The sequence below is a fragment of the Manis pentadactyla genome, chromosome 4 (assembly GCF_030020395.1).
Source record: "Manis pentadactyla isolate mManPen7 chromosome 4, mManPen7.hap1, whole genome shotgun sequence".
Lineage (NCBI taxonomy): Eukaryota > Metazoa > Chordata > Mammalia > Pholidota > Manidae > Manis > Manis pentadactyla.
In genome coordinates this window covers 109,667,712-109,681,815 of record NC_080022.1, presented here as the reverse complement: position 1 = coordinate 109,681,815, position 14,104 = coordinate 109,667,712, and the positions used below count along the sequence as shown (strand labels likewise).

Sequence of the window (14,104 nt, the reverse complement as noted above, 5' to 3'; positions counted from 1 at the left end):
GAATCAGAAACGAGAAAGGAAAAATCACGATGGACCCCGCAGAAATACAAAGAATTATTAGAGACTACTATGAAAACCTATATGCTAACAAGCTGGGAAACCTAGGAGAAATGGACAACTTCCTAGAAAAATACAACCTTCCAAGACTGACCCAGAAAAATCTAAACAGACCAATTACCAGCAACGAAATTGAAGCGGCAATCAAAAAACTACCAAAGAACAAAAGACCCGGGATAGATGGATTTACCTCGGAATTTTATCAGACATACAGAGAAGACATAATACCCATTCTCCTTAAAGTTTTCCAAAAAATAGAAGAGGAGGGAATACTCCCAAACTCATTCTATGAAGCCAGCATCACTATAATACCAAAAGCAGGCAAAGACACCACAAAAAAAGAAAAAATTACAGATCAATATCCATGATGAACATAGATGCAAAAATACTCAACAAAATATTAGCAAACCGAATTCAAAAATACATTAGGAGGATCATACACCATGACCAAGTGGGATTCATCTCAGGGATGCAAGGATGGTACAACATTCGAAAATCCATCAACATCATCCACCACATCAACAAAAAGAAGGACAAAAACCACATGATCATCTCCATAGATGCTGAAAAAGCATTTGACAAATTTCAACATCCATTCATGATAAAAACTCTCAACAAAATGGGAATAGAGGGCAAGTACCTCAACATAATAAAGGCCATATATGATAAGCGCACAGCCAACATCATCCTGAACAGCGAGAAGCTGAAAGCTTTTCCTCTGAGATGGGAAAGAAGACAGGGATGCCCACTCTCCCCACTATTATTCAACATAGTACTGGTGGTCCTAGCCACAGCAATTAGACAAAACAAAGAAATACAAGGAATCCAGATTGGTAAAGAAGAAGTCAAACTGTCACTATTTGCAGATGACGTGATAGTGTACATAAAAAACCCTAAAGACTTCACTCCAAAACTACTAGAATCTGAATTCAGCAAAGTTGCCGGATACAAAATTAATACACAAATCTGTGGCTTTCCTATACACTAACAATGAACTAACAGAAAGAGAAATCAGGAAAACAATTTCATTCACAATTGCATCAAAAGAATAAAATACCTAGGCATAAACCTAACCAAGGAAGTGAAAGACCTATACCCTGAAAACTACAAGACACTCTTAAGAGAAATTAAAGAAGACACTAACAAATGGAAACTCATCCCATGTTCTTGGCTAGGAAGAATTAATATTGTCAAAATGGCCATCCTGCCCAAAGCAATCTACAGATTCAATGCAATCCCTATCAAATACCAACAGTATTCTTCAACGCACTGGAAGAAATAGTTGAAAAATTCATACGGACCACCAAAGACCCCAAATAGCTAAAACAATCCTGAGAAGGATGAATAAAGTGGGGAGGATCTCGCTCCCCAAATTGAAGTTGTACTACAAAGCTACAGTAATCAAGACAATTTGGTACTGGCACAAGAGCAGACCAGTGGAACAGAATAGAGACTCCAGACATTAACCCAAACATATATGGTCAATTAATATACGATAAATGAGCCATGGACATACAATGGTGAAATGACAGCCTCTTGAACAGTTGGTGTTGGCATAACTGGACAGCTCCATGTAAGAGAATGAAACTGTATCACTGTCTAACCCCATACACAAAAGTAAATTTGAAATAGATCAAAGACCTGAATGTAAGTCATAAAACCATAAAACTCTTAGAGAAAGACATAGGCAAAAATCTCTTGGACATAAACAAGAGCAACTTCTTCATGAACATATCTCCCCGGGCTAGAGAATCAAAAGCAAAAATGAACAAGTAGGACTATATCAAGCTGAAAGGCTTCTGTACAGGAAAGGACACCATCAATAGAACAAAAAGGTATCCTAAAGTATGGGAGAATATATTCATAAATGACAGATCCAATAAAGGGTTGACATCCAAAATATATAAAGAGCTCACACACCTCAACAAAAAAAAAGCAAATACTCCAATTAAAAAATGGGCAGAGTAGCTGAACAGACATTTCTTCAAAGAAGAGATTCGGTTGCCCAACAGACACATGAAAAGATGCTCCACATTGCTTGTCATCAGAGAAATACAAATTAAAACCACAATGATATATCACCTCACACCAGTAAGGATTGCCACCATCCAAAAGACAAAAGAACAACAAATGTCGGCGAGGTTGTGGAGGAAGGGGAACCCTCCTACACTGATGGTGGGAATGTAGATTAGTTCAGCCATTGTAGAAAGCAGTATGGAGGTTCCTCAAAAAGCTCAAAATAAAAATACCATTTGACCCAGGAATTCCACTGTTAGGAATTTGCCCTAAGAATACAGCAGCCCAGTTTGAAAAAGACATATGCAGCCCTATGTTTATCGCAGCACTATTTACAATAGCCAAGAAATGGAAGCAACCTAAGGGTCCATCAGTAGATGAATGGATAAAGAAGATGTGATACATATACACAATGGAATATTATTCAGCCTTAAGAAGAAAACAAATCCTACCATTTGCAACAACATGGATGGAGCTAGAGTGTATTATGCTCTGACATAAGCCTGGCGGAGAAAGACAAGTACCAAATGATTATAAGAACAAAGAAAAAACTGAAGGAACAGAAGAGCAGCAGAATCACAGAACCCAAGAAAGGACTAACAGTTACCAAAGGGAAAGGTACTGTGGAGGATGGGTGGAAAGAGAGGTAAAAGGGGTGGGAATAGAAAGGGGGCATTATGATTAGCATGTATAATGTGGGGGAAGGCACGAGGAGGTTTGTGCAACACAGAAGACAAGTAGTGATTCTACAGTATCTTATTATGCTGATGGACAGTGACTGTAATGGGGGGACTTGGTGAAGGGGGGAACCTGGTAAACATAATGTTCCTCATGTAACTCTAGATTAATGACACCAAAATAAATAAGTAAGTAAATAAATAAGATACATGCATACATACATACATACAGACGTACATACATACATAAATAAATAAATAATGAAGAGGTATTTAGAGCAGCTATTCTAATGCCATTTAACTCAGCTACCAATCGCAGTGTTAAGATATACAGTCGTAATCACCGTATAATTTATCTTCCAAAATGGAGTACTTTTGAGTGCTAATGGTATGCTAAAAATAATAAAAAGTATATAATTTGTTGCAAATTTATTTATTGACCAAAAATTTGGGTTATTGTGTTCGTAAACTTGTTAATTAATTGTGTTCAAATACTTTTCAAGAAAATAATTCTAAAAAATAAAAAACACTTAAGTCCTCATGACAAAGACATTGTAAGAAAGGAGAACTGTGTATTTGGTATCCCTTCATGAATATAGATGTGAAAATTCTAAACAAAATTTTAGTAAACAGAGCCCAATAATATATATAAAGGGCTGTACTTTGTGTTCAAGTGGAATTTATCCCAGGAATGCAACATTTGTACTTCTAGTTCAACATTTGAAAGTCAACCAATGTAATTCACTTAATGAATGGACTATATTGAAAGAAGATTATTCTACACAAAAGAATTAGAGTTTTTACACCAAAGTCATTTTTATTTCCAATATTTATTCTCTTGGGGTGTCTAAAATATGTAAATAAACTCTGTACTTAAAACAAATTTATATAAATACAAATATAACTAACTGGTGAGATAATTGTCATAATTATTCATCCCTAAAGTATAAGTAAAAACTGTATGATCATCTCAGTAGATAAAATTAAGCATTTAACAAAATCTAACATCAATTTTTGTTAAAAAGCCTGAGCAAAACTAAAATATATGGGAACTGCCTTAATCTGACAAAGAGCATCTACTAAAAACTTGTTATGTCATAATTAATGGTAAAAGAATGAGCATTTTCCAGTTAAGATCAGAAACAAGACCAGGATGTCTTTCCTCACCACTGTGTTCAGCATTGTACAGGAGGTTCCAGTCAGTGTAGTAAAGATAGACAGATCAAGAGAGACCGACAAACATCAGTGGTATCCAGATTGGAAAGGAAGAAGTAAAGCTGTGTTTTCACAGTTGATAAAATGTTTTAGTAGAAAATTTGATGTAATCTACAAGAAACCAATTAGAATTTAGCAAGGTTGCAGTTGTAAGAAAATTATATCAGTTGCATACAGAATTACTTGCATTTCTACATATTAGTGACAAATATTTGGAAATAGAAAATTTTAAAAATATCTTTATAATAACACAAAATATGAAATGTTTTACATTTTGGAAAAGATGTATAAAATTTGTACAAGGAGAACTACAATATATTATTTAGACAAATTAAAAAACACTAAGTAAGTGGAGAAATATGTCCTGCTCATGGACCAGGAAACAGTATTGTTAGGATGTTGTTCATAGATTCAGTTTAATTCCAGTCAGGATTCTAGTCAGCTTTCTTATAGAAATCGACAAGCAGACTCTAAAATTCGTATGGAAATGCAGAATATGTTAGAATAGTTAAAACAACTTTGAAAGAGAAGAAAAGTGTTGGAGGACTAATACTACCTGTTTTCAAAACATAATGAAGCTATGAGGAATTAAGCTTTGAAAAAAAATTTTAAGAATTTTATCTTGTTATTGCCATCAAGATAGATCAAATGAACAGAACAGAGAGGCCAGAAACAAACCCACACATGGGCAACTGATTTTGACAAAGGTACAAAATGTAGTCCAGGAGAAAAAAGATAGCCTTTTAAATAAATTGTGCTGAAACAGTTGTGCATCCACAGTACAAAAATATGAGCTTGGATACATACTTAAACCATGTACAAAAATTAACTCAAGGTGGGTGACATACCTACATGTAAAATTTTATAGAACTTGAAAACATAGGAGAAAAAATCTTTGTGACCTTGAGTTAGGCAGATATTTCTTAGATGTCGCAACAAAGGCATAATCCATTAAAGAAAAAATTGATAAACTAGACTTCATTGAAATTGAAAGCTTCTGCTCTTCTTCAGGAGAATGAAAAGAGAAGTTATAGAGTGGGAGAATATATTTTCAAATCATTATCTGATAAAGGACTCTTAAAATGGAATGATAAGAAAACCCATTTTGGTAAATGGCAAAATATTTGAACAATCTACTTCACCAAAGAAGATACACAGATGGCAAATAAGCATGCAAAATATCCTGTAATTAGGGAAATGGAAATTAAACCCACAGTGAAATAGTACTACCCATTTAAGAGAATGGCTAAAATTTAAAAGACTGACTGTTGTTGGTGAGGCTGTGAAACAACTGAAATTGAATGTAGAAATAATATGACGACTTTGGAAAACAGGCTGTATTTCAAAGAAAGATAAAATTACATCTACCATATGATCCAGCCATTCTACTTCTCTTATTTACCCAAGAGAAAAGAAAGCATACATCTGCACATATACACATGTACACAAATATTCATAGCAATTTTATTTGTAGTAGCCCAAACTTAGAAACAATCCAAATTATCATCAACAGGTGGATGGATAAACAAATTGTGGTATTTCCATACTGTGGAATACTACTCATCAATATAAAGTATATGAAGTACTGCTCATCACAAACTATTGATACATGTAAAAATATGCATGAATCTCAAAATAATTGAGTAAAAGAAACCAAAGAATACATACTATATGATTCCTTTTATGTGAAATTCTAGAAAATATAGAATTCTAGGAAGTAAGAACCTCAGAAAGATCAGTGGTTACTTGGGGGGCAGGGAGGGTCAAGAGGGAGAGATTACCAAGGGACACTGGGAAACAGTTGGAGGTGATAGATGTATTCTTTATCTTGATTTAATATTTTCATAAAATTGCCCATGAATTTTTAAAAATTGCATTTCTAAGGTTAATAACTTTGAAATTATTCACCCTCAATTGACTCATCTCTGTAGACCATAATATTTTTTGAGATATAATTCATATACCAGATAATTTACCCTTTTAAAGCATATAATTCAGAGGTCTTAGTATATTCACAAAACTGTACAACCATTACCACTGTCTAATTCTAGAATTTTTTTATCACCCCAGAAAGGAGCTGTGTACTCCCCTTTTCTCCTTAATTCCTCCAGCCCTAGGCAATCACCAATCTATTTTCTATCTTTAAATTTGCCTATTTAGTACATTTTATATACATGGACTCATATATTATGTGATGTTTGTGACTGGCTTTTTTCACTTACCATAATGTTTTTGAGGTGCATTCACTTCATTCTTTGTATGGCTGTATAATATTCCACCATATGGATATGCTACATTTTGTTTATCCACTCATCAGTTGATAGATTTTTGGGTTGTTTACACTTTTTAGCTGTTATGAAGAATGCTGCAGTGAATATTTGTATACAAATTTTTATGTGAATATACATACATTTTCAGTTCTCAGGTATATAACTAGGAGAGAAATTTCTGGGTTATATGTTAACTTTAGCTTTTTGAGAAACAGACTGATATTTTAAGAGGTGTTGGTGTTATCATAATTAGCTTATAACAAATTCTGATAAATGAAAGATATTGTTAATCCTGTTTTTTATATTGAAAAATGTAAATATTTCAGCCCACATATTTACAAAAGTATTCTTTGTAACCTCCATTTAGAGTAACATTTTCAGTTTTTTCAAGAAAAAAGTTGTCTAATAAACTGTCTCTGTGATTCTTTGGAATGTTTCACCAAAACTTCATAAAATAGTGCTATCTGTTTATACTTATGTAAGCCATGTCCTGAATACCCACTTTTGTTGTATGAGCTGTTTTTTGCTCTTATGCTTGTCTAAGTCTGCTCAGAGGCAAATGACCTGAAGCTATTTTTATCCTTGTGTTGATTTGGTATAAATTTGGTGCACTTCTTAATCCTGCATTCTATGATCAAGGTGCACTATTATTTTGGGACAAATATGTTGACTGTTAGTTTGAACTAATTTGTAGTTTCCAAACAAACAGTAAAATACTTCATGCTGATATGGAAGCTGCTTCTAAAGCTTGGGTTCCTTCAGAAATTTTACATACATTGGATGTGTTAATGAGTTACATAATTATCAGTGGAGATGATTATTAATATTATGAGCTTGGTGCCCAACTCTTCTTTCAGTAAAATTTTTCAAATACTTAGTTTTTACATTAATTACAATAAAAATAATGATTGCTTTGAGGGTTCTTTTTCTGTGAGCAAATGTCATGAAACTTTATTCATATGGTAAGGAAATTGGTTGCATATAGTTGCCAAAGTAAGATAGAGGTTGGAGAACATGGAGGGAGCTGTTCACACTTTTTTGCTTTTTGAAGGTAAGTGTAGTTTTGGATGTTTAAATGTCACATTTACTTTGGTAAAGAAAAACTTTGCATTGAAGACCACTTTTCAGACTGGAACCTAAAGGAATGGAGGGTGTCATTAGAAAGCAAGGGGAAATAAGTAAGTCTGATATAAGAAGTATAATTGGCAGTTAAGATGAAAAGGTGCTTTACCTGACAAGTACTTAGAGAAGTCTTTTTGGTGTTTTAGTGTGCATATTATTTTTTGCTCTTCAGATTGGATATTAGAATTAAAACATTTTTTAAACGATGCTGGCAAGGGTATGGGAGAATGTAAGCTCTTATACTCTGGAGGAATGTAAATTGGTATAGACCTTTGGAGGGCAGCTTGGCACTCTCTAGCAAAATTCGAAATGCATGTACTTAGTAATTCTATTTCTGTGCTACAAGATGTTTTTATGAAAGAGAAGAAATGCTTCACAGTACATTTTATGGGGCTAGTATAACCTGTTGCCAAAATTAGAGAAAGATAGTACACACAAACGGAAAATTACAGGCCAATGCACTTGTGAACACAGATGCAGAAATTCACCCAAAACACCAGAAATAGAATCCAGCAATTTATCATAAGCCAAATTGTGTTTGCCCTTAGAATTCAAGGTTTGGCTAATATTGAAGGCTACAAATCAGTGGGATGGCATAGTTAAGAAAACACCTTGCCAGTCAAGAATTCTAAATCTGTACAAGTATCCTTCAAGAATGAAGGAAATTGAGACATTCCCAGATAAGCAAAAGCTAAGGGAGCTTATTACTAATAGACCTTCCATACAAGAAATGCTGAAGTGAGTCATTCAGGCTCATTGCAGACCTACTGGATTTACTTTCTGGAGTAGAGCCAAAGAATATGTGTTTTAAATAAATGCTCCTATTTATTTTTACATACCAAACAAAAAACAAAATGAAAAAAACCTCACAATGAGATTCATTTTCTTACCAGCAGATTGGTTAAAAAAAAAATTCTGTATTATGTGTTTGCCAGGATTTAATACAATAATGGGAACTCTTAAACACTCTTGGTGGGTGTATAAATTGGAAAACAATTTGGCATTACCTAGTGAAGCTGAAGATGTGTAGATCATAAAAAGTTGTACAGACTACTAATAGACAAACTTCTGTCTCTGCAGAAGACATATGTAAGAATGTTCACACTGGCTGTAATAGCAAAAAACTGGAAACAATCCACATGTTTATTGAGAGAGAAAAGATTTTAAAAACCTTTTTAAAGTGGACGTAAAGTGTATGTGAAAGTGAATATATCAACATGTGGAGCCACAATAGCAAGTGCTTTCATAAAGCACTTTCATAATCCATAAGGCACAGTTTGTTTAGGGATGTATAATTTGTAGTAAAATTGCAAAGAAAAGTAATGGGATGATAAACCAAAATTGAAGTTAGTGGTTACAGGTGGGGCAGGGGAGGGTTTGAAACACACACAGGGTTTTAGTGACTTTGATAATGTGAACTAAGAGATGGTTATGTGGGTATATGTTTTATTTTCTTACACATCATTTATTAATTTATATGAGATAAATACTCTGGATATTATTATAAAAATGTTAAACTACATAAAATATAAAACATCCATACTGTTGAAAAGAATGATATGAGTTTGTATATTGAGTCATTGCAAGCCTTTTTTTCTTCCATAGCATTTATCCCTGTCTAACATGTACAGTTGCCTTTTCCTTTTTTTTTTAAGGGAGAGAGTGTGCCTGTTTCTTCCCACTTGAAAATGAATACAACAAAAAGACCAGAATATGACCAGGGTTATTACTTGGTTGGATGGAGTGAAATAAGTAGTGTTTTATGGAATTCTTGAAATAACTGGTGTGCAAATACATAAAATTTAAATGATTTCAGAGGTGATTTGTTTTTTTCCGTTCACTCTTTGTTTAATGATTCCTTAGCCAAACCCAATAAACACCCCTCCCCACCCCTCCTCTCCTGCCCCAATACCCTTTTGTGATAAAAGGTACAGCAGAATGGTCTTATCAGATAATACCGCATTGCTTTGGCATAGCTTTGACACTGCCTCTTTCTGAGCAATCTCAGCTTCTCTATCAAGAGACGTATTTTATAGATATCTGTCTCCACTTTGCAGTGGTGATGCTCTTTACAGGTATGTAATATATCCATTTTATTCTATAGTTAGAGTATCAATGTCGTTTGTGACAGAACACAAGGGTGTGTTGCTGATTTAATGATTGATTACGCTTAGGACAGAAGTCCATTACCTTTAGCTCATGTTTTTATTTCAGAAGGTGAAACTGGTCAGAGGCATGTGGGTATGAGCTCAGTGTTAAGGAAACAGTATAGCCATTGTTGTTTCTATGTGAAGGAAATTAAGTTTCTCAGTATTTTTTTTATTCCCGCTATGCATGCACTTGAAAGAATTCTCTTGGGGAAACATACACTTACTTAGTTTGGAACTGCTGAAGTTTTCAAAATGGTAAAAATCATTCCTCTTTTTTTCCAGTATTTCTTCTTGTTTCCTCTTTTTCTTGCTCTTGAAACCAGTAATGTGGTTTATTTCTGGTTTTTATCAGCTCTGGGACCATTTGGACCACACGATGTTTTTCCAAGATTTTAGACCATTTCTAAGTAGCAATCCACTGGACCAAGATAATAGAGCCAATGAGAGGAGTCACCAAACTCACACTGACTTCTGGGGACCAAGTCGGCCTCCACGGCTGCCAATGACTAGAAGATACAGATCTCGAGGAAGTACTCGTCCTGATAGATCCCCAGCTATTGAAGGGTGAGTGCAAAGTTGTTTTTTAAGTTCTCTTTCAGGATAGTTTCAGTAAAGGACATATGAGCATATTTAATTTGTATAAGGTTCTCATACTTTAACTACCTTTGTGGACAAGATGGGACTATATAGATAGAATGAAAATGAACCTAAATTGAATATCTGTACTCAACTAGTGCCAGTTAACAAATGAAGATAAACTAAAGGATGATAAAACTAATGATTATAGGTCTTTGGTTAACACTTTTTACCTTAATATCTCAGATTAATATATTGAGGATATGTTTGTATATAAAAATTTGTATATGAAAGTTTATATATAAAAATCAGTAGAAGATACTAAAAGGGATTTCAATTATACTGGATGACATTAGGATTGAAAAAGATCTCCACAGATTGAAGCAATGGATTTAGTATGGAATTTGATAGGAATAAATGTGCAGTCTTATAACTGCAAACACATTTGTACAACAAATTTTTATTGAGTGTCTTTTATGCTGGGACACTTGTACTAGACACTGGGAATACAGTGGTGAGCAAAACAGATGATGGCCCTTGATCTCATGGATCTCATTTAGTAGAATAATAAACATGAATTTTTTTAAGTGTTTGCCATATGCATAGGATTTTGCTTCATGCTCTATCTGCTGATCTTATTTAATCTATAGAATTAGTAGGTCCTGTTGCTATTCTCTTTATATAAGAATAAATTGAGCCTCAGGAAATAAAGTAACCTGGATCAGTTGTGGATCCAGGACTTGGATCCAGGGATATATGAATCTAGTGCTGTACTCTCTGATACAGCAGCCACTAGCTGCATCTGGTTATATCAACTTAAATTAAATAAAGTTAATAAAACTCAAAATTTCTCAGTCACATTAGCCCCATTTCAAGGGTTCAGTAGCCACAGACAGCTAGTAGTTACCATATTTCATAGCACAGATTATAGAACATTTTTTTCTTTTTTTTTATTAAGGTATTATTGATATACACTCTTATGAAGGTTTCACGTAAAATAACAATGTGGTTACTACATTTACCCATATTATCAAGTCCCCACCCATACCCCAATGCAGGCACTGTGTAGTAATCAGTGTAGTAAGATGCCAGAGATTCACTATTTGCCTTCTCTGTGCTACACTGTTTTCCCCGTGATCCCCCACACCATGCTTACTAAACATAACACCCCTCAATCCCCTTCTCCCTCCCTCCCCACCCACCCTCCCACACCCCTCCCCTTTGGTAACCACTAGACCCTTCTTGGAGTCTCTGAGTCTCCTGCTATTTTGTTCCCTCAGTTTTGCTTCACTGTTATACCCCACAAATGAGGGAAATCATGTGGCACTTGTCTTTCTCCTATCTTATTTCACTGAGCATGATGTCCTCCCACTCCATCCATGTTGTTGCAAATGGTAGGATTTGTTTGTTTCTTATGGCTGAATTAGTATTACATTGTGTATATGTACCACCATTCATCTATTGATGGACACTTAGGTTGCTTCCATATTTTGGCTATTGTAAAAAGTGCTGCGATAAACATAGGGGTGCATATGTCTTACTGAATCTGAGAAGTTGTATTCTTTGGGTAAATTCCAAGGAGTGGGATTCCTGGGTCAACTGGTACTTCTATTTTTACTTTTTTGAGGAACCTCCATATTGCTTTCCACAATGGTTGAACTAGCTTACATTCCCACCAGCAGCATAGGAGGGTTCCCCTTTCTCTGCATCCTCGTCCACATTTGTTGTTCTTAGTCTTTTCGATGGTGGTGATCCTTACTAGTGTGAGGTGATATCTCATTGTGGTTTTAATTTGCATTTCCCTGTTGATTAGTGATGTGGAGCATCTTTTCATGTGTCTGTTGGCCATCTGAATTTCTTTGGAGAACTGTGTCTTCATATCCTCTGTCCATTTTAAATGGGTTATTTGCCTTTTGGGTGTTGAGGCGTGTAAGTTCTTTATGTATTTTGGATGTTAATGCCTTCTTGGATATGTCATTTACAAGTATATTCTCCCATCCCGTAGGATGCCTTTTTTTGTTCTATTGATGTACAGAAACTTTTTAGTTCGATGTAGTCCCATGAGTTCATTTTTGCTTTTGATTCCCTTGCTCGAGGAGATGTGTTCAGGAAGAACTTGCTCATGCTTATATTCAGGAGATTTTTGCCTGTGTTGTCTTTTAAGAGTTTTATGGTTTCATGACTTACATTCAGGTCTTCGATTCATTTCGAGTTTACTTTTGTGTATGGGGTTAAACAATAATCCAGTTTCATTCTCTTACATGTAGCTGTCCAGTTTTGCCAACACCATCTGTTGAAGAGGCTGTCATTTCCCCATTGTATGTCCATGGCTCCTTTATCATATATTAATTGACCATATATGGTTGGATTTATATCAGGGCTCTCTATTCTTTTCCATTGGTCTATGGGTCTGTTCTTATGCCAGTACCAAATTGTCTGGATTACTGTGGCTTTGTAGTAGAGCTTGAAGTTGGGGAGCATAATCCCTGCAGCTTTATTCTTCCTTCTCAGGATTGCTTTGGCTATTTGGGGTCTTTTGTGGTTCTGTGTGAATTTTAGAATGATATTCTCTAGTTCGTTGAAGAATACTGTTGGTATTTTGATAGGGATTGCACTGAATCTGTAGATTGCTTTAGGCAGGATGGCCATTTTGACAATATTAATTCTTCCTATCCATGAGCATGGGATATGTTTCCATTTATTGGTATCTTCTTTAATTTCTTTCATGAGTGTCTTGTAGTTTTCAGAGTATAGGTCTTTCACTTACTTGGTTAGGTTTATTCCTAGATATTTTATTCTTTTTGATGCAACTGTTAATGGAATTGTTTTCCTGATTTCTCTCTCTGCTAGTTCATCGTTAGCATATAGGAATGCCACAGATTTCTGCGTATTAATTTTGTATCTTGCAACTTTGCTGAATTCAGTTCTTAGATCTAGTAGTTTTGGAGTGGATTCTTTAGGGTCTTTTATGTACAGTATCATGTCATCTGCAAAGAGTGACAGTTTGATTTCTTCCTTGGCAATCTGGATGCCTTTTATTTCTTTGTGTTGTCTGATTTTCGTAGCTAGGACCTCCAGTACTATGTTGAGTAGAAGTGGAGAGAGTGGGCATCCTTGTCTTCTTCCCGATCTTAAAGAAAAAGCTTTCAGCTTCTCGCTGTTAAGTATAATGTTGGCTTTGTGTTTGTCATATATGGCCTTCATTATGTGAAGGTATTTGCCCTCTATACCCATTTTGTTGAGAGTTCTTATCATGAATGGATGTTGAATTTTGTCAAATGCTTTTTCAGCATCTATGGAGAGGATCATGTGGTTTTTGTCCTTTTTGTTGATGTGGTGGATGATGTTGATGGATTTTCAAATGTTGCACCATCCTTGCATCCCTGGCATAAATCCTACTTGATCATGATGGATGATCTTTTTGATGTATTTTTGAATTTGGTTTGCTAATATTTTGTTGAGTATTTTTGCATCTATGTTCATTAGGGATATTGTTCTGTAATTTTCTTTTTTTGTGGTGTCTTTGCCTGGTTCTGGTATTAGGGTGATGCTGGCCTCATAGAATGAGTTTGGAAATATTCCCTCTTCTTCTACTCTTTGGAAAACTTTAAGGAGGGTGGGTATTAGGTCTTTACTAAATGTTTGATAAAATTCAGTGGTGAAGCCATCTGGTCCAGGGATTTTGTTCTTAGGTAGTTTTTTGATTACCAGTTCAATTTCGTTGCTGGTAATTGATCTGTTCAGATTTTCTGTTTCTTCCTTGGTCAGCCTTGGAAGTTTGTATTTTTCTAGAAAGTTGTCCATTTCTTCTAGGTTATCCAATTGTTACCATATAATTTTTCATAGTATTCTCTAATAATTCTTTGTATTTCTGTGGTGTCCGTAGTGGTTTTTCCTTTCTCGTTTCTGATTCTGTTTATGTGAGTAGACTCTCTTTTTTTCTTAAGTCTGGCTAGGGGTTTATCTATTTTGTTTATTTTCTCTAAGAACTAGCTCTTGCTTTCATTGTTTCTTTCTATTG

General features: G+C 34.9%; 1 protein-coding gene across 2 annotated transcripts in view; it reads left to right on the top strand.

Annotated features, from left to right (window-relative positions):
• The window catches only part of RNF115 (ring finger protein 115), a 99,540-nt gene that overhangs the window by 45,270 nt on the left and 40,166 nt on the right, over positions 1-14,104 (top strand). For both annotated transcript variants that reach the window (XM_036924401.2, XM_036924403.2), the window contains one exon: positions 9,860-10,071. In XM_036924401.2, coding sequence (XP_036780296.2) covers positions 9,860-10,071 — 212 coding nt within the window. The remainder of the gene's footprint in view (positions 1-9,859; positions 10,072-14,104) is intronic.